This window comes from Dromiciops gliroides, chromosome X, assembly GCF_019393635.1.
Source record: "Dromiciops gliroides isolate mDroGli1 chromosome X, mDroGli1.pri, whole genome shotgun sequence".
NCBI lineage: Eukaryota > Metazoa > Chordata > Mammalia > Microbiotheria > Microbiotheriidae > Dromiciops > Dromiciops gliroides.
In genome coordinates, this window is record NC_057867.1 from 75 (window position 1) to 18,241 (window position 18,167).

The 18,167-nt window shown below is 44.2% G+C and overlaps 1 protein-coding gene across 2 annotated transcripts; it reads right to left on the minus strand.

Moving 5' to 3' along the window:
- Positions 1-14,930: 14,930 nt before the first annotated feature.
- On the minus strand, positions 14,931-17,859 carry LOC122733831 (laforin-like). 2 transcript variants are annotated; one of them, XM_043974535.1, is made up of 2 exons: positions 17,493-17,859; positions 14,931-17,129 (listed from the first exon to the last, which is right to left on the minus strand). In XM_043974535.1, exons 1-2 carry the CDS (start codon positions 17,691-17,693, stop codon positions 16,272-16,274), a joined length of 1,059 nt encoding a protein of 352 aa, XP_043830470.1. In that variant the 5' UTR covers positions 17,694-17,859; the 3' UTR covers positions 14,931-16,271. The 2 variants fall into 2 exon arrangements, with proteins under 2 accessions (XP_043830470.1, XP_043830471.1); XM_043974536.1 differs by having other exon boundaries at positions 14,931-17,053; positions 17,456-17,859.
- Positions 17,860-18,167: the final 308 nt, after the last annotated feature.

Sequence of the window (18,167 nt, forward strand, 5' to 3'; positions counted from 1 at the left end):
AGCCATTCCTATTACAAACACTTTAAAGCACAGGAATCAATAGAACCTTTCTCAAAATGACATGTAATATCTTTTTAAAACCCAGAGCAAGCACTCTCTGTAATGAGAATAAATGTAAAGCTTTCAGAATAAGATCAGGAGTGCAGCAAAAAAGTCTGTTAACACCACAATTATTCAGTACAGTACCAGAAATCCTAAGTAGAGGCTGAAGACAAGAAAAAGAAAATGGAAAAATAAAAATAGGCAATGAAGAGACAAAATTACAGCGCTTTGCAGATGATGAATGGTATATTGAGAGTACGCCAGAGAATCAAATGAAAAAGTAGTGGAAATAATTAGCAACTTTAGTAAAATGGTGGTGTGCAAAATAGAAATGATCACCATTCCAATATACAACCAAAAAGACCCAGCAAGGAGAGATGGAAAGAGAAATTCCATTTAAAATAACTGCAAGCAATATAAAAAAAAAATTACTTGGGAGTCTCCCTGCCAAGACCAAACCATGGACTACATGAAAACCATGACAAAACACTCTTCACCCAAAGAAAGACAGATCTAAACAACATGAGAAACAGGAATTACTCATCAGTGTGCTGAGCCAATAAAAACAACAATTCTACCTAAGTAACTTACTTATTCTGTGCCCAAACAATCACACTATGAAAGACTAATTTTATAGAACTAGGAAAAATAATTCATCTGGGGAAAACAGAAGGCAAAGTATTTGAAGGGAACCCATTTTTAAAATGTGAAGAAATACAGTGAAGCAGAGCTAGATGTTAAGGTATAATATAAAGCAGTGTTCATGACAGCAATCTAGTTAGTACTGGCTAAGATGTAGAGAGGGGATCATTGCAATAGATTAGGTCCACAATACACAGTCGGAAAGGACCACAGGAATTTAGTGTTGGATAAGCCAAAAGATCCAACCTTTAGCAGTAAGAATTCACCATTTCACAAAAATTGCTGGGGAAACTGGCAAGTTGTTTAGCAGAACTGAGCAGAGGTCAACACTGTATATGAAGAGAAGGTCAAAACGGGTACAGGATTTTGACACAAACAGCAATATCATTGGTAAACCAAGGGATCGAGGAAATATGAACCTGTCAGACCTATGGATAAGGGAGGGTGTTATGAACAAACAAGAGATAGAAGGGATCGTGGGAAGTGAAACAGATAATTTTGATTACATGAAATTAAAAAGGTTTTGCACAAAAACTAATACAGCTGGAGATTGGTATCTCAGAGCCATGCTCTATGCCTTTCTCCCCATGAAAAGGCCAAGGATTTCTTTCATGGTTTCCCTTCCCCTCCCTTCCCTTGTCCATAAATAAACTACTATCTTATTCTAACTGCTTTTGTGTGCAAGAAGGTGTAATTCTTTAAAGAGGAATTCCTAAGGACCCCTAATCCCTACCCATATCCCGCTCCCTACCCCAAACACCCTAGCCCATTTCCCCCATGACATTTTGGTGGCCCGTATGGGGACACAGGAAATTCCCTCTTTCCTCTTGGCACACAAAGCCTGGGGGTGGGAACCTCCCTTCTGGGTTTCCTTTCTCCCTCTCTCACCTGACTCAACCTCCTGTTTGAGTCACAGAGTGGTAGAGACGGTCAGCTTTTGCACGCGACAGCGGATGGACAGCCTGTGTCTCCCTCCCTTGCCAAAGGCTTAGCTAGAGGTCCGAACCACACTTGGACCCTAGGACTCCACGTTTCTGGGTAAGAACTTTTGTGCTTGTGTGTCTATCCCTTGCCAGTGCTCTGTGACTGAGACTCCTCTTTGTCCACCGGCTGATCTCAAAACCAATCCCCTGTGCCCTCCACAGCCGAGCTCCAGCCACACTGGGACCGGATTTCAGTATTCCTCTATTTGCCCTACCCAACAGTGGTCTCCACAACCTATCCAGCTGTACCCCTGTCACAATCTGGGGAGCTCCAATACATTCTCTATTCTCCTATTTTTTCCATTCAGCCACCCCTTGTCACTGACATCTCCAGGGCCAAGCCCATGGCCAAGCTGGAGGTGGGAGGCAAGTCTAGGGATGATTCAGGGGTGACCTCTGTTTTACTCTCTCGTTCAGGTCTGAGCATTCAATCAAGGCACAAAGTCATGGGGAGCGGGGAGAGGACCCTAAAATGCAGACAGACACTGCCTCTCACAGAACTAAGCTGTGATCTGATTACTTAACTCTTGCAAGGCAGGCCACGCCCTGTCTTGCATTCAGCCTTTCTAGCTTCCACTGGGGAAAAAAAAGCGGCCACTTTTTTTTAAGTCCTTTTTCATTTTTGCTCTGGTCAGTTTTAATTTTTTGTTTGAGTCTGTTCCATCTAGGCTCAAAGATTCATAGCACTGTGCCTATGTGTCGCCTCCCACCCTCTAGACCCTTGGGACCTCACAGCTCCTCACACTGGGGACCATGCCTTCTCCACTTCTCCCCTCCCCCTTCCTTGCACCCTGATTTCTTCGACCCCACTCAGCATGAAGCAGTTTCAGAAGAGTCTTTGTCCCCTTTCCTTATAGAGAGAGAAGTGGGGAATGGTATGGGCCCAGGGCACCCCAGAAGTTCTCTGGGGCATATCAAAGAAACTTCTCCTTATAAAACTAAACCAGAGGACAGATATACCTAGAGAGACAAGCAGAACCAGATCAGACTGAGCTAGCTCCAGGACCTCCACCCTTCATTCAAGTCTCCCTCAAGCCTGGGGTGATAAGATCAGGTGTGGTTGCTTCTTTTGTGTTGAAGAGACCTGCAGCTACCCCTCACCCAATCTCTGCAGCCACCAACAGTGGGGGATGGTCCTCCCTCACTAAAGGAACTTTCCACAGTCAGATGGTCACTCCCATCAGTCCTCTATAAAAGTACCTGCCAGTCTCCTGCTCCAGGAGATTGGTATCTCAGAGCCACTCTCTCTGTGCCATGCCTTTCTCCCCATGAAAAGTCCAAGGATTTCTCTCATGGTTTCCCTTCTCCTCCCTTCCCTTGCCCCTAAATAAACTACTATCTTATTCTAAAAAGAAAAAAAAAACTAATACAGCCAAAATTAGAAGGAAATCAGGTCTATGGGGGAAAATTGACAGCAAGTTTCCCTAATAAAGGTGCTACTTCTCAAATATATAAGGAACTGAACCACATTTATGAAAATATGAGTCATTCCCCAGTTGAAAAATGGTTAAGGACTGCCGCATACGCAGGATATAGAGGGAAATGATTCCAGTTTCCAACATTAAGAGCCATTCTCCAATACATCGAAGGACATGAACAGGAAGTTTTAAAGGAAGAGATCCAAGCTATCAATAGCTCTACGACAAAATGCTCCCAGTCGCTCATAGTGACAGAAGTGCACATGAAAACAGCTCTGCTCATTCAGTCTGTAAGTCATGGAGATCCACAGGGCCAGGGCCAGTCCCCTCTTTCTGTTACACAATAAGGTACATGGAAAGGCCCCATTCACCAGGTGCTGGTTGAAACCAGAACAAAAACGAACATACCGTGAAAATAAGGACACCAAAGAAAAGAGATAATGTGGAGAAGGGTAGGGCCATCCAAGGCCAAGCCAAGGATGGGAGGAAGGGAGGAAGGGAGGAAAGAAGGATGGAAAAGTCCACCTGAGGAGGGGAGGGAGAGAATGTCCACAAAGGATTCTCCCAACTGGCCTTCACTTCCCCCCACCCCAAGACCCTTCAAACCCCCTGACCTCCAGACAGAAGCCTGGGCCAGTAGGAAGACCCAGGCAGGAGCAGCCCTGGAAGAAGAGGTACATACCTGCATACATGCATCCACACAGGCAGACACGATTGTGTAATTTAAGATTCTAAATGTGGATTCTAATGTGTTTCCCCAGTTTGGGGGAAACTGACTAAAAATCACTGATAAAACGAGTTTAGGTTTTTAAGGGTTTATTGGAAAATAGAAAGAAAAAGATTGAGAACAGAATTCTAACAGTCTGGCATTCCTATCTTTCCTCAAATCTCCTGTGAAGTCCTCTGCCGCCACCACCATCAAGTCCGGAAGCCAAAAGGGCCCGCGCTCTCTGCGCAGGCTCCCTTTCCTCCTTCCTGTCTCCTCCCAGACCATAGGAGGCTCCTCCAGTTGATTGGCTGGTAGACTTGATAGACAGCACCCATGAGCAAGCGTCATTTCCTGACGCCAAGGAAAAGCCACAATGCCTCTGAGGCATTTTCCTCATGGTGGAGCTCTCCACAGCAAGTCTCCAGTAGGTGGCGTCATTCCAATCATTACAGTCCCCCCTGTTGTTCCTCAAGAAACAAAATGTTTCCTTGACGGAACAGTAAAAAGAATATAATAACTATTGCTAACTAATAATATGTGAACAATAATATAGAAAAGGAAGAGAGAAAAGTTTTGTCCCGAGGGGCGATTATTTTTTTTTTTTTTTTTGTCCTCATGAACCGACGCTTTGACATTAGTCTTGCAAAGGGAGGGCCTCTGCAGAGGGTACATGTTACAGATGATGTATATTATAACAGAAAGGAGATAGTAAAAACTAACAAAGCAAAACAGTTCATATAAAGTCTCTGAGTTCTCTTGTCTTCTTGAAGTGGTAAGATGTCATCAGGAGGAAACTGGACTCTGGTCTGGAAAGCTGGATTCTCTTCTTTAACTGTTTGATTTGCTGTATTTTTACTAAACCTTAGCATGGCATTGTCAATGATCAAATTAATAAATTCCATTACATTCCTTCCTTTATATGGTTAGACTTGTAATAGAGGGTTGAGGTAGTTATGCAATGTGTAACACTTTTTACCACCATGTGTCTGGATCAAAGCCAAATTTAGTATGTGTTCATGACACCTGAAAATGTTATGGAAAGGTTATCATACCATATCTCATGGTTCCGAGACAGCCAGTGATTGTGCTAGGCCACAGGTGAGTTCAACTGAGTGAGATAAAAAGATAATTAAGTTCAGTTAAATTAGGTTAAATTAGGAGGGAGAGAGGATGAATACTGGACTGTGCCTAGTAATTGTGCTCTACATAGTCACCATCATAAGCAAACCATGGACTTACATATACCTGTCTCTCCTTTTGTTGCACATATATTCTCTACAGGGCCTGCATCAGAGTTCACAGCAAATTAGTCTCTGAAATGATAAGTTTCCATACTTCCAAAATCTCATTAATTTCACCAAAGACAGTATGATGGTAAAAATGCGTGCTATGCTGCATAACTGAGAATATATTAGTGATATATACAATAATTCCAAACCATACCCAGAGTATGATGACATATAAATAATAAATGAATGTAAATAGCTGATTACATTAGACATTATCACATAATCTTCTTTTAGCTAGTAAACCACATCATCTTATACATGAATTCTCTAGTATAACAGTAGCAGATACTTAAAGTGGTGATTAATTTTTCAAAAAGAAATAAGATTTCAATATTCAATGTTTTCAGTGAGGTATCAAGCAATAGGGTTCAATAACCCTTTCTGGTCTTTTTTAGTTAAACAGAACAACATAAAAGAGGAGAAAAAATAAATAAATAAAACAAAACTCATTAGAACTCATGGTTCTCTCAAAAAGAAAGAGTAAAAAAAAGGAATTCTGGTAGCTTCTGAGGCCCGATAGCCTCACCCACAGCATATACTTAAAATGTCTTTGAATAATCACTTTGTTTATAAAATTTAGTTTTAAAGAAAAGCAAAAGAAACAAAAGTCAAGAAACAAAGCAAAACCAAAAATAAAAATAAAAAACAAAAGATTCGCTAAGCACCCTTTTGTGCTTTTAAAGAACTTAAAGGTGTGGTGAATTCCAGGTTTTTTTAGTGCCTTTCAAAAGTCAAAACAAAAGAATTTTTAAAAAATAGTTGAGGTGGGCCAGAAAACTAGGCCATGTGCTTCAGTGCTTTTGCCTGTAGAAGGAAATGCTTGTTAAATTATAAGGTATTTAAGCTGCTAGAGTTTGGGGTATGCCACATTGTTTTAACTGGTTCCCCAATTCTCTGCAAGCCAAAGTGGCAGGGGTTTCTGAATTGTCATTGATCTTTCTAATGCTGTCATAATGTTCTTTATGGTAGAAAATGTGGAGTTCTCTAGCATCAGTTTTGTCTGTGCCACTGATTTTCAATAAAGGCTGATTTAATTGATGAACCACAACATTCAGCTGATGCTGCTTAGCAAATGCTACAATTGTATCATTTCCTCCCCACTTTCCAAATTTCTTTAATTCATCAACATATTCTTCAAAAGGGGAGTCATTTACTATAAAAGACTCAAACTCTTGTCTATGGTTAATCATATAAGAAGCAGCTTCTTGTCTGTGTCTGAGATGATTTCTACAGTGACCTTCTAGCTGGTCTGCTAAAGCCCTAAAAAGGCAATTTCCGTCTCCTGATACTTTACGAAGACTGAGTCCCAAAGCATTTAACTGATCAGTGGGATTATCAAATGGGAACTGCCTATTTCCAATAACGTAAATGTTCAGGTGGACATCTACTTAGGGTTCTTTGCAAATGCCTCAATGTTTGGGGATCAAATGACCCATATTTGGGCCATTCTTCCTGTAATTCCTCATGCCACATAAAACACAGTCTGATAAGCTCTCCTCTGGTCATGGTTGTATTTAGTCTAAGTTTTCCCTCATTCCAATCCATAAGTAGCTTTCCTAATGGGGAATCCCAGGGAATCATCTTTATTCTAACATTATCTAGGACATGCCAAATTCTCCATACCACACCAAAAAGCCCCACAAAACCACAAAAAGTAATAAAAATATATTCAAGTTCAAGCTGGCCAACATCTTTGATTAGTGAAGGTAAAGCTAGAAAAGGGGTACTTAGGGTGTTTAAAAGATCCATTTGAAATTTAAAATAGCCTATACTTGGTAGTTCTTTCCAATTTAAGGGGACAAGGGAGGGGAAATCTTACCCAATCAGAAGATCAGAAGATGAACGTTCGGTTTTCCTCTTCGTGGTCAGCCAAACTGTGTAATTTAAGATTCTAAATGTGGATTCTAATGTGTTTCCCCAGTTTGGGGGAAACTGACTAAAAATCACTGATAAAACGAGTTTAGGTTTTTAAGGGTTTATTGGAAAATAGAAAGAAAAAGATTGAGAACAGAATTCTAACAGTCTGGCATTCCTATCTTTCCTCAAATCTCCTGTGAAGTCCTCTGCCGCCACCACCATCAAGTCCGGAAGCCAAAAGGGCCCGTGCTCTCTGCGCAGGCTCCCTTTCCTCCTTCCTGTCTCCTCCCAGACCATAGGAGGCTCCTCCAGTTGATTGGCTGGTAGACTTGATAGACAGCACCCATGAGCAAGCGTCATTTCCTGACGCCAAGGAAAAGCCACAATGCCTCTGAGGCATTTGCCTCATGGTGGAGCTCTCCACAGCAAGTCTCCAGTAGGTGGCGTCATTCCAATCATTACACGATCCTATCTACACACACAACACACTCATAAAAGTATTCATACTCCCATGACTGGCAGCACTAGAAGGGACCTCAGGATAGAGAGAGACAGAGCTGAGAGGGTCTACAGAACACTGAATATCCTTGCTGGAAAGGTACGAGCCTAAGCTCACACAGTTTGTTCTAGAGATCTTCCCAATCGGGGAGTGGACTTGAGGTCAAGTCTACTAATACAGTTGCCTAGGATGTTTGATTTTTCAAAGCTATTTAGGACCAAACTCTTCCTCCCACTATCTGAAGTCCTGCAGAACCGGGAGGCAGGGGGTGCGGGGAGGTGTGGTGCAAATATAGATTACCTAATCTTGGAGCGAGCCCCTCCTCCAAGTGATTTTTAGTAAGAAATGAATAAAAAATCAAAAAGGATTTTTCCCTGGCCATGCTGTACAAATGAACCCATGCAGGTCCAGTGGAACTTAATCCCCTGCCTTTGTCTGAGTGACTGATGCTAACAGGTTTGGCTTATTCACTGCACATTATTGATGAGGTGAATCATTTAATCATAAACAGGCATTGAAGCCCCCTATACCAAAAAGTCCAACCACTGGGACCCAGGGTGCTTGTCTATGGCTTGTTTAAAGGGCAGGGAGTAGGATTGGGGTCCCACACCTTTTCAAATGGAAACCCAGATCAAATTAACTCTTGTGGACTCTAATCTCTCTAGAGGCAAAATATAATGTCTAGCAAGGCAGCAGCAGCTAGCTCTAATCACTGGTTGCCATGGTGACTGGCTGTTGCCAAGGATACCTGGAATGCTGAGCTGTTGGCATTCAGGACACCTCCTTATCCAGCCTCCTTCATGATCCCTGGGCCAGGAGGAGGGGAGGACTTCTTGCCAGCTTTGTCCTAGACTGCCAGCTGGGTGCAGATCGAAATCACCAGGGCTACAAAATATCAGGAGGTACCCACCCATGCACACATACACACACAGAGGCATATGTTTTGTATATATTGAGAGACAGAGAGAACAAAAGAAAGACAGACATAAAGATGAAGAGACACCAAAAAAAAAAAAAAAGATGCAGAGACACAGAGAGAAAGAAATATAGATGCGGACTGCAGAACAGTGTGCACAAGGAGAAACAGAGAGCAAGCAGTTGTTGCTACGAGACATGCATCAGGGAAGGAAACAGACATCATCCCAGGCACTCTGGTGACCCCCCTGTTCAGCTCCTACCTGGGTGAGAAGAAACTGAGGCCTAACAAGGTTAAGCTATCGCCCAGGGTCTCATGGGTACTAAGCATCAGAGGCAGCATTTGAACCCGGGTCTTCTGATTCCATTACAGCCAAGCCTCCATAAAAGCCGAGTTTCTTTCCATAGGACAGTTCTGCCTCTCAGAGCAGCTTCTGGCACCAAACCATGGTAGTCCCAGGAGGCATCAGAATTTGGCTTTTAATTCTCCACAAAGAAAGGCTAAAGGACCTTTAGCTTGCATGTGAGCAAGCAGGCTAATAATATCTCACATATAGGACAGCCTTTATTTTTGCCTCCTTTAGGAGCATTTCTCAAAATCCTGTGTATTCCTGACTGTGGTTCTTAGCTACTTGAATTCTTTCTTTGGAGCCTGCTGGCAATATTTTTTTCTATGACCTGTAAACTTGGAATTTTGGCTCTAATATTGCTGGCAGTTTTCATTTGGGGGGTTTCTTTCTGGGGGTGACCTGTAGATCCTTTCCATTTCCCCTTTGCTTTTTGGTTCTAAGAGGTCAAGGAAGTTTTCTTGAAATTTTATATCAAGGCTCTTTTGCATGGCATAGCTTTTAGGTTGTCCAACAATTCTTAAATGTTTACCCCTTAATTGTTTTTCCATATCACTTGTCTTTAATATGAAATATGTTATAATTTTATTCATTTAATAAGTTTTTGTTGTTTTCTGTATGGTACATCAATGAATTGGGCATGCAACCAAAATATCTTAAAAATAAATAAATTACAAATCCCCAATTAAATACCAAATTGGAAATCCTGAAAATCAAAGGAAAGGTTCACAATTGAAATGAAGAAAACCAATGAACTAATAGATAAAACTAGAAGAAAGTTTCATGACAACACAATAAAATAAGGAAAGCATTTGTTAAGTTGGTTTTTAAAAGGAAAGAAGAAAACTAAATTACTATTATCAAAAATGACAATGGTGAATTCACTACAAATGAAGAGGAAATTAAGACAATGGTTAGGAGTTATTTTGTCTAAGTAATGTGCCAATAAACTTGACAATCTAAATGAAATGGATGGATATCTACAAAAATAAAAATGACCCAGATTAACAGAAGAAATAAAATACCTGAACAGACCAATCTTAGAGAGAGAAATTGAACAATACATCAACAAACTTCCTAAGAAAATATCCTTAGGACCAGATGAATTCACAAGTGAATTTTACCAAATATTTAAAGAACAATTAATTTCAATACGAGACAAAGTATTTTGGAAAATAAGTGAAGGAATCCTACCAAACTCCTTTTATGACATAAATATGGTACAGATACCCAAACCAGGAAGAGACAGAACACAGAAGATTATAGGCTAATTTCTCCAATGAATATTGATGCAGAAATTTTACATAAAATACTAGCCAAGAGATTGTAGCAATATATTACAAAGATCATACATTATGACCAGATGGGACTCATACCAGGAATGCAGGGCTTGTTCAACATTAGGATGACGATCAGCATAAGTGACCACATCAACAACAAAACCAAACAAATCATATGATTATCTCAAAAGAAGCAGAAAAAGCCTTTGACAAAATATAGCACCCATTCCTATTAAAAACAGAAGAGAGCACAGGAATGAATAAATGGAGCTTACCTTAAAATAAGTAATACTTATCTAAAATCATCAGCAAACATCTACTGTAATGGGCCTAGGCAAGAAGCCTTCCGAATACGATCAGGGGTGAAGCAGGAATGTCCATTATCACCACTATAATTTAATATTGCTAGAAATGGTACCTATAGCAATAGGAGAAGAAAAAGAAATTAAAGCATTAGAATAGGCAATGAGAAAACAAAATTATCACTCTTTGCAGATGATATGATTCTATATTTAGAAAATCCTAGATAATTAACTAAAAAGCTACTTAAACAGGGGCAGCTAGGTGTCACAGTGGATAGAGAGAGCACTGGCCCTGGACTCAGGAGGACCTGAGTTCAAACCCGGGCCTCAGACATTTTATACTTACTAGCTGTGTGACCCTAGGCAAGTCACTTGACCCCAATTGCCTCACCAAACCCCCTCACCCCCCAAAAAACCCCACAAAAACAAAAGCTACTTAAAATTATTAATAACTTTAGCAAAGTTGCAGGATACAAAATAAACACACATAAATCATCAGCATTTCTATATATTACCAACAAAGTCCAGAAGGAAGAGATAAAAAGAAAAATTCCATTTAAAATAACTGTAGACAATCTAAAATACTTGGGAGTCTACCTGCCAAGACAAACCCAGGAACTATATGAAAACAACTATAAAACACTCTTCTTTGAGGTAATAAGGTCAGTAATGGAGTCTCTGATTCAAAGGGTATGGACATTTTATTTGCTTTATTTGCATAATTCACATTACTTTATGGAATGGTTGTGCCATTTCACAACTCAACCAACAATGCATTTATGTGTCCATCCTTCCCCAAGCTCTCCAACGTTGACTGTGGTCATTTTCCCCAATTTGCAGGGTGTAGGATGAAACCTCAGGGTTACTTTCATTTGCACATGAGCATTTTGAGAACATAAAGTATGACTTGCATAGCAACAATAATGAGCACAATCTGCGCAGAAGTGAACGAAGATGTAAAAGAAGAAGCAAAAGCCAATGATGTTCATGGTTTAGGTTCTAAAGCCATCCGATTTAAAATCTAATCAACGAGGATGTGCCCAAGTCAGATTTTGCTGACAATCACCTCTGGTCTTCCTCAACTTTTTTGAGTCTAGGAATAGTATTCCCGGTTCTCCCAACTCTTTCAGGTATATACGTGTTATTGTTAAGATTTTTCTTCTCTCTGATTCTAACATACAATCAATGTTTTGGCCTTGTAGCCCCTATAGTCAGGAGCAGGCTTCCTTTGGACAGCGTCAGTCAACAAGAAGCCTCTGTCTGAGTGTCTCTCTTGTGCCAGGTTGTTAGAGGAGGCTGGAGTGGCAGCAATCTCTTTTTTGCTTAATAGTATTTTAGTTTTTCCAATTACATGTAAAGATAGATTCAACATTTATCTTTATAAAATTTTGAGTCCCCGATTTTTCTCCCTCCCTCCCTTTCCTGTCCCCTCCCTCAGACAGCAAGCAGTGTGATAGAGGATGTACATGTGCAATCATGTTCAACAAATTTCCACAGTAGTCGTGCTGTGAAAGAAGATTCAGAACAATGGGGGGAGACGAGAAGAAAGAAAAAACGTGAAGCTAGTCTGCTTTGATCTGCATTCAGACTCCATAGGTCTTGCTCTGGATGTGGAGAGCATTTGCCATCAGGAGTCTCTTGGCATTGTCTTGGATCAAACTATTGCTGAGAAGAGCTAAGTCTATCAGAACTGATCATCCTATAATGTTACTGTGCACGATGTTCTCCTGGTTCTGCTCACTTCATTCAGTATCAGTTCCCGTAAATCTTTCCAGGTTTTTCTGAAATCTCATCATTTCCTATAACACCATAGTATTCCGTTAAATTCATATATTCCAAGTTATTCAGCAATTCCCCAAATGATCAATGTCCAATTCTTTGTCTCCATAAAAAGAGCTGTTATAAAGAGTTTTCTACAGGTGGGGTCCTTTTCCCTTTCCCTTTTGATGATCTCTTTGGGATAAGACTTAGGAGTGTTATTGCTGGATCAAAGGGTATGCCCAGTTTTATAGCTCTCTGGGCGCAGTTGCCAAATTTTCTCCACAATTGTGGGATCGGTTCACAACTCCACCAGCAATGCATTAATGTTCCCGTGTTCCCACATCTTCTCCAACATTTATCATTTTCTTTTTGTGTCATATTAGTCAATCTGATAGGTGTGAGGTAGTACCTTGGTGTTGTTTTCATTTATATTTTTCTAATCAATAGAGATACAGAGCATTTCTTCATGTGACTATAGATAGTTTAATTTCTTCATCTGAAAACTGCCTCTTCATATCCAGAAGGTCTGAGACATCCTGACTTCCCATTCGAGAGACTTTTCATGCCACAGGGGACCATGAAGATTCATGAGGGGAAACCAGTGCCAATCAGGTTCCATTCAGGTAATAGACATTTTAAGCTGCTTAACATGTGCCAGGCTCTGTGCTACACTGGAAATATGAAGAACTGCAAGACAGTCCCTGATGTGTCCTGGAACTCACAGAGTGATGGGGGAGATGAAACAACTATGGAGAAAAAAGCTGTATATGGGAAATACTGGAAATAATCAACACAAGGAAGGTGCTAGATAGAGACTTGTGGGAAAGGGGAATAGCTTCCTGTAGATAGTGGGATTTTAGCTGAGACTTGAAGAAAGCCAGAGAAGTCTTGTGGCAGAGATGAGGAGAGAGAATGTTCCAGGTGTGGGGGACAGCCCCTGAAAGGAAATGGCCAGATCTGGGAGATGGAGGATCTTCTGCTAGGAACAGCAAGGAGGCGGGTGTTACTACACTGAAGAGTATATCACAGGAGTGAGGAGGATTAAGTGGGAGTGAGAAAGATGTAAGGATCCTAGAGAGGTGACAGTGGGTACTTTAGAAAAGGCTTTGAATGCCAGAGAGGACTTTATATTTGGTTCTGAGTTGATAGGGAGCCACTGGATTTGACTGAGTAGAAGATGGGTTGGGAGGAGGGACTATGGACTAACTTGTGCTTGAGGAAGATGATTCTGAGAGCTGAGCATAGGCCAGACTAGAATAGGGATGCACTGGCGGTAGAGACCCCAACCGGAAGGCTGTTCCACTAGTCCATTTCGTGAAGAGACGAGGGCCCACACCAAGGTGGTGGCCTCGTCAGAGGAGACAACAAGAGGGCACATATGAGAGGTGTTGCAAAGGTAAAATTGACTGGTCTTGGCAACAAGTTGGTTTGGGGAGTGGTGAGAAGTCAAGAGTGAAGGATGACTCTTATGTTGTGGGCCTGGGTGACCGGGATGATGCTGGGGTCTTCAACAGTAATAAGGAATTTTGAAAGGCAAGAGTATTGAGGGTAGGGGGGATAGAAAGAGTTCAGTTTTGGAAACACTATTTAAGATGTCTCCAGCACATCTGATTGGATATATCTAATAGGTCAGGTGGAGATGAAAGACTACAGGTCAGCAGAGAGGAATTGGACAAGCAGACCTGAGAATCCTATGCATAGAGATGATAACTAAATCCATGGGAACTGAGAAGAACAGAAAGTGAAATAGTATAGAGAGAGGAGGGAAGGCAGTTCAAAACAGAGCCCGGTGGGACACTCATTGCCTGGAGGTCATTTTGGGACCTGTCCCTACTGCCTCTAGTGAACACCTGTCAGAATCCAAGGAGGCGAGAGTTGGGGAGTTTCTTTTTTTTTCCTCGACCAGGGCCAACCTGTTGGACCCTTCTTCCTTTCTGCAGAGCAGGGAAAGGACCTCCTGGGAGATCTAGTGCTTCTGGTCTGAAGGAGGCAGGCCCCTTCCTTTGCCAGCATGAGTTCCTAAGGTGATTTTTTTGTCTGGGCTTCTGGGCAGACAAGGTCAGGGGCCATGCTGGGTTGGCGCCCATTGGGGGCCGGACCCACATCCGGGTTCCTTTGGGAAAGGCTCTGAGAGAATGGGCTCCAGGTCCTTTCCCTGTCCCAGCAGGAAGTTTTCCAAAAGTTGCTTAGGAGAGAAAGTCTGTCCCCCCCAACCCAATCCCCCCACCCCGGGGGGAGGGGGGCCAAACTTCCTTTCCCTGAGGAAGGGGCCCTTGGGGGCCTAGCCAGGGTCCCCGGAACGGGCCCAGACTGGCCATTGGGGTGGCTGTGGGGAGTCCGTGGACTGAGGGGGAGCCCAGCGCCCCCTGCCCCTGCGCGCCCTGGCATCCGGGCTTGCCTCCTGGTCATGGGCTTCAGCTGCTGCCCCTCCCTGCAGGGGCCCTCCCTCTGCCCACTCCCCTGGCTCTTCCTTCCCTCAGCTTTTCTCCACCCTGGGCCGCTGTCTTCCCCACCATAGGCTCCCCCTCCTCAGTCCGGCCCCCTCTGCACTGGCTGCCCTGAGGGGCTGCTGCTGGGGTGCTCATGGAGGGGGGTGGCCGCCCCCGCCCCTCCCTTCAGCCTCCATTTCCCTCAGGGCCACCCTGGGGCTCGGCAGCTCCTCCCAAAGTGGCCACACCTGTCCCCCTCCTGCTCCCGGGGGGGCCCCCCCCTCCACCCTCGGTGACTGGGCTGCACGCGCCCAACCGGGCGATCAGAAGGCGGAGGTTCAGCTTTCCTCTTCGTGGTCAGCCAAACTGTGTTGTTTAAAAACCTCAATGTGGGTTCTCATCTGTTCCCCCAGTTTGGGGGGAAACTGGCTAAAATCACTGATAAATTCACCAAGAGTTGAGGCTTTTAAGGATTTATTAAAAGATATAAGACAGTAAAGAGAGAGAAAGATTGAGAACAGATTGCTTATAGCATGGAGATCCTAGCCTTCCTAACCGCCCACGTGAAATTCTGCCACCACGCCCGTGTCGCAAACAAAAAGAGGCAGATTCTGTCCGTGGTCCCGCTTCCTCCTTCCTGTCCTCCTCCCAGAAATGGAAGGTTCTTCAAGTTGCTTGGCGGAGAGCAGTCTCCTGTGGATGGCGTAGTCCATAGCCTCTAAGAACACACTGACCTCAGTGTTGGCTAGTGGCTAAAATCCAATCACCTTTAAGTGGGTACTTAGTAGTTCCTCAGTAGTTCGCACCCAATTCAAACACTACTACGTCGATCAAGTCGGACCCCTGGACGTCTACCAAGTTCCATTATTTTCCCACACAGTCAAGAGCCAGTTTCACATAAAGTCGTAATTTCCCTAGACTTTTCACAGATTTATCAGAATGCTGAACCCAATTTCCCCATTGCAGGGATTTCTAACCTTGGGGTTCTGTGAACTTTTAAAATAATATTTTTTTTCAAAAGATTTTGAGGAGTTTTTTATTTCCATATAATTGGTTTCCTTTGTAATCTTTTGTATTATATATTGTGCATTTTAAAATATCATTTTTAAGAGAAGAGGTCCATCGTTTCCAGTAGACTTCCTAAGGGGTTCATGAGAAAAAACAGTTAAGAATCTCTGCCATAAGAATTGTGGCAAATCAATACAGCCTTCCTCTACAGAACAAGAAATTCAATTCTATTCCATTCGGCAAGGATTGACAGAACCCCCAGCCTCCAGCCTCGGTGCTTGCTTAGTAGCAGGCCGGATGACTTCCATTTACAAAGCAGTAGGTCCTTCTTTGCTACTTTTGCTGAAAGAAATGAAATCTGTATAATGATAGCTTTTCTAGACAGCAAATAGTTACATACAATACAACGAGAAAAGGTGGTTGTGGTCATGAATTTTTCAGAAAACCACCTGGGGGTAGGTCAACCAAAAGGAGGAGCCTGACTGCAGGTGTTGTCAATGGTGTCTGTTACCACCTGAGACTGAGAAGGCAGAGTCCAGAGAACTTCTGCTCTTTCTTGTGCAATTCATTCGATTCTTTAAAAGGTGCCCCAGAGAAAATAGATTCCTAAACCAATACTAAGACTAAATGAGCATGCTAGACTAATAACAACAATAACAATAATAACAATAAATAGCAGTAACAAAGCACATCACAATACTGTTTAACAAGATTCTGTCTTCAAATCATCTTATGATTACATGACAGGAGCTTTTAGGAAAAAGCTGGTGGTTTTACCCATTCAAATTACTTAAGCCCGGCGACGACAAAACTTCCCAAATCTCTGATAGAAATCTTCTTCTGCACGGGACAGAGCCTCTTCATCGATATACACAGCAGGCCTTTTGACCATGAGGAAGTACTGCACCTTCCTCAGATTCCAGCCCATGACATACTTGAGCCAGCCGCACACGACAGCCGGGGATGTTCCAATACCAGCATTGCAGTGTATGTAGACGGTGTGACCTTTCTGAAGTAGGCAGTGGAGGAGAGAGACGGCCCGAGGCAACATCTGCACTGTACCTTCAGTACTCAGGTCTGCTGTAGGCAACCATTCGTAGTCAATTCCTTCTTCTCTATAGAGCCTGATCATGGTGTCTGGGCTCATGGGCTCTGGGTAGCGATTGCAGCCTGATGAATTCTGTATAATATCCCCTTCCGTCTGAAAATTCATTACTGCTGTCACCCTTAATTCATGCTTCATTTTGATAGTGACATGCTCCAACTGGCGAGGGCAGCTTCCTAACCAGAGGTTTGGGAGGATTTGTGAAAAATGCATGGTTTGATGGCCTGCAATGTTACAACCGAAATCATTCCTATGCTTCACCTCATTGGTATGCCCAGTGGCCTCAAGCCAGTATCCAATTGGGAGACAGTACATGCCTTCTACCATGTTGCTTTCAGTGTAAGTACTGTGGCGATCATGGTGAGGACCATTACCTTCGCAGGAGAACTCTCCTCCGGGCTCCCACTTCAGGAACTTGTACCAGAACGTCGCGAGGACGTCGGCCCCCACCCCCTCGGCCTGCGGCTCCTGCTCCTGCGGCTCCTGCTCCTGCTGCTGCTGCTGCTGCTGCTCCTGCTGCTGCTGCTGCTCCTGCTGCTGCTGCTGCTGCTGCTCCTGCTGCTGCTGCTGCTCCTGCTGCTGCTGCTGCTCCTGCTCCTGCTGCGGCTCCTGCTCCTGCTGCTGCTGCTGCTCCTGCTGCTGCTGCTGCTCCTGCTCCTGCTGCTGCTCCTGCTCCTGCGGCTCCTGCTCCTGCTGCTGCTCCTGCTCCTGCTGCTGCTGCTCCTGCTGCTGCTGCTCCTGCTCCTGCTCCTGCTCCTGCTCCTGCTCCTGCTGCTGCCGCTCCTGCTCCTGCTGCTGCTGCTGCTGCTCCTGCTCCTGCCCCTGCTGCAGCTGCTGCTCCTGCTCCTGCTGCTCCTGCTCCTGCTGCGGCTGCTGCTCCCGGGCTTCCGCCGACGCCTCCCCGACCAGCTCCACGTCCGCGAGCCACAGGCACGGCTCCTGCAGCCCGAGTACCCCGTCGGGCCCGACCCCGATGCCCACCGGCTTCATGGGCACGGCCCTCTGAGGCGCCCAGCGCCCCAGCTCGGGCGGAGAGCCCATCACCAGCAGCTGCGAACGGCCCTGGGCCACGGCGGGAGGCACCACCACCCCGAAAATGAACCGCATCGCCGCGAGCCCACCGAGTCACCGGCTCAGGAGGAACGGCTCCGGCCCTGCCTTCTTCTCCTTCTCCTCTTCTTCCTCTTCTCTGGGCCGCGGGGACCCTCCGGGCACCGATGCTGAGCCAGGAAAACGTCCGCCGTGAATCGCGTAACCACAGACGTAGCGGGGGGCGGGGCGGAGGGAGCGCGCAAGTCAGGGACTGCGCAGACCCCGCCCCAGACCCCGCCCCAGACCCCGCCCCAGCCCCACCCCATTCCAAGCGGAATAGCTGCGGGGACAATCTCGCCGCCCCCCCCCCCCCCTTAGATTTTAAACATCACACGGGAAAATTAGAAAGGACTCAGGATGGAAAATGCTTTCCACATCCACCCCTGTGGAATCTGAATGCAGATTGAACCATATTATTCCTACATTTTTTCTTTTCTGAGGTTTTTCCCTTTTGTTCTGATTCTTCTTTTGCAACAAGACTAATGCCGA

Coding starts and splice junctions, on each gene's coding strand:
- LOC122733831 (XM_043974535.1), bottom strand. CDS start 17,693: ATGCGGTTCATTTTCGGGGTGGTGGTGCCTCCCGCCGTGGCCCAGGGC. Junction 17,130..17,492: donor GGCTCGCGGACGTGGAGCTG/GTCGGGGAGGCG, acceptor GAGCAGCAGCAG/CAGCAGCAGCAGGAGCAGCA.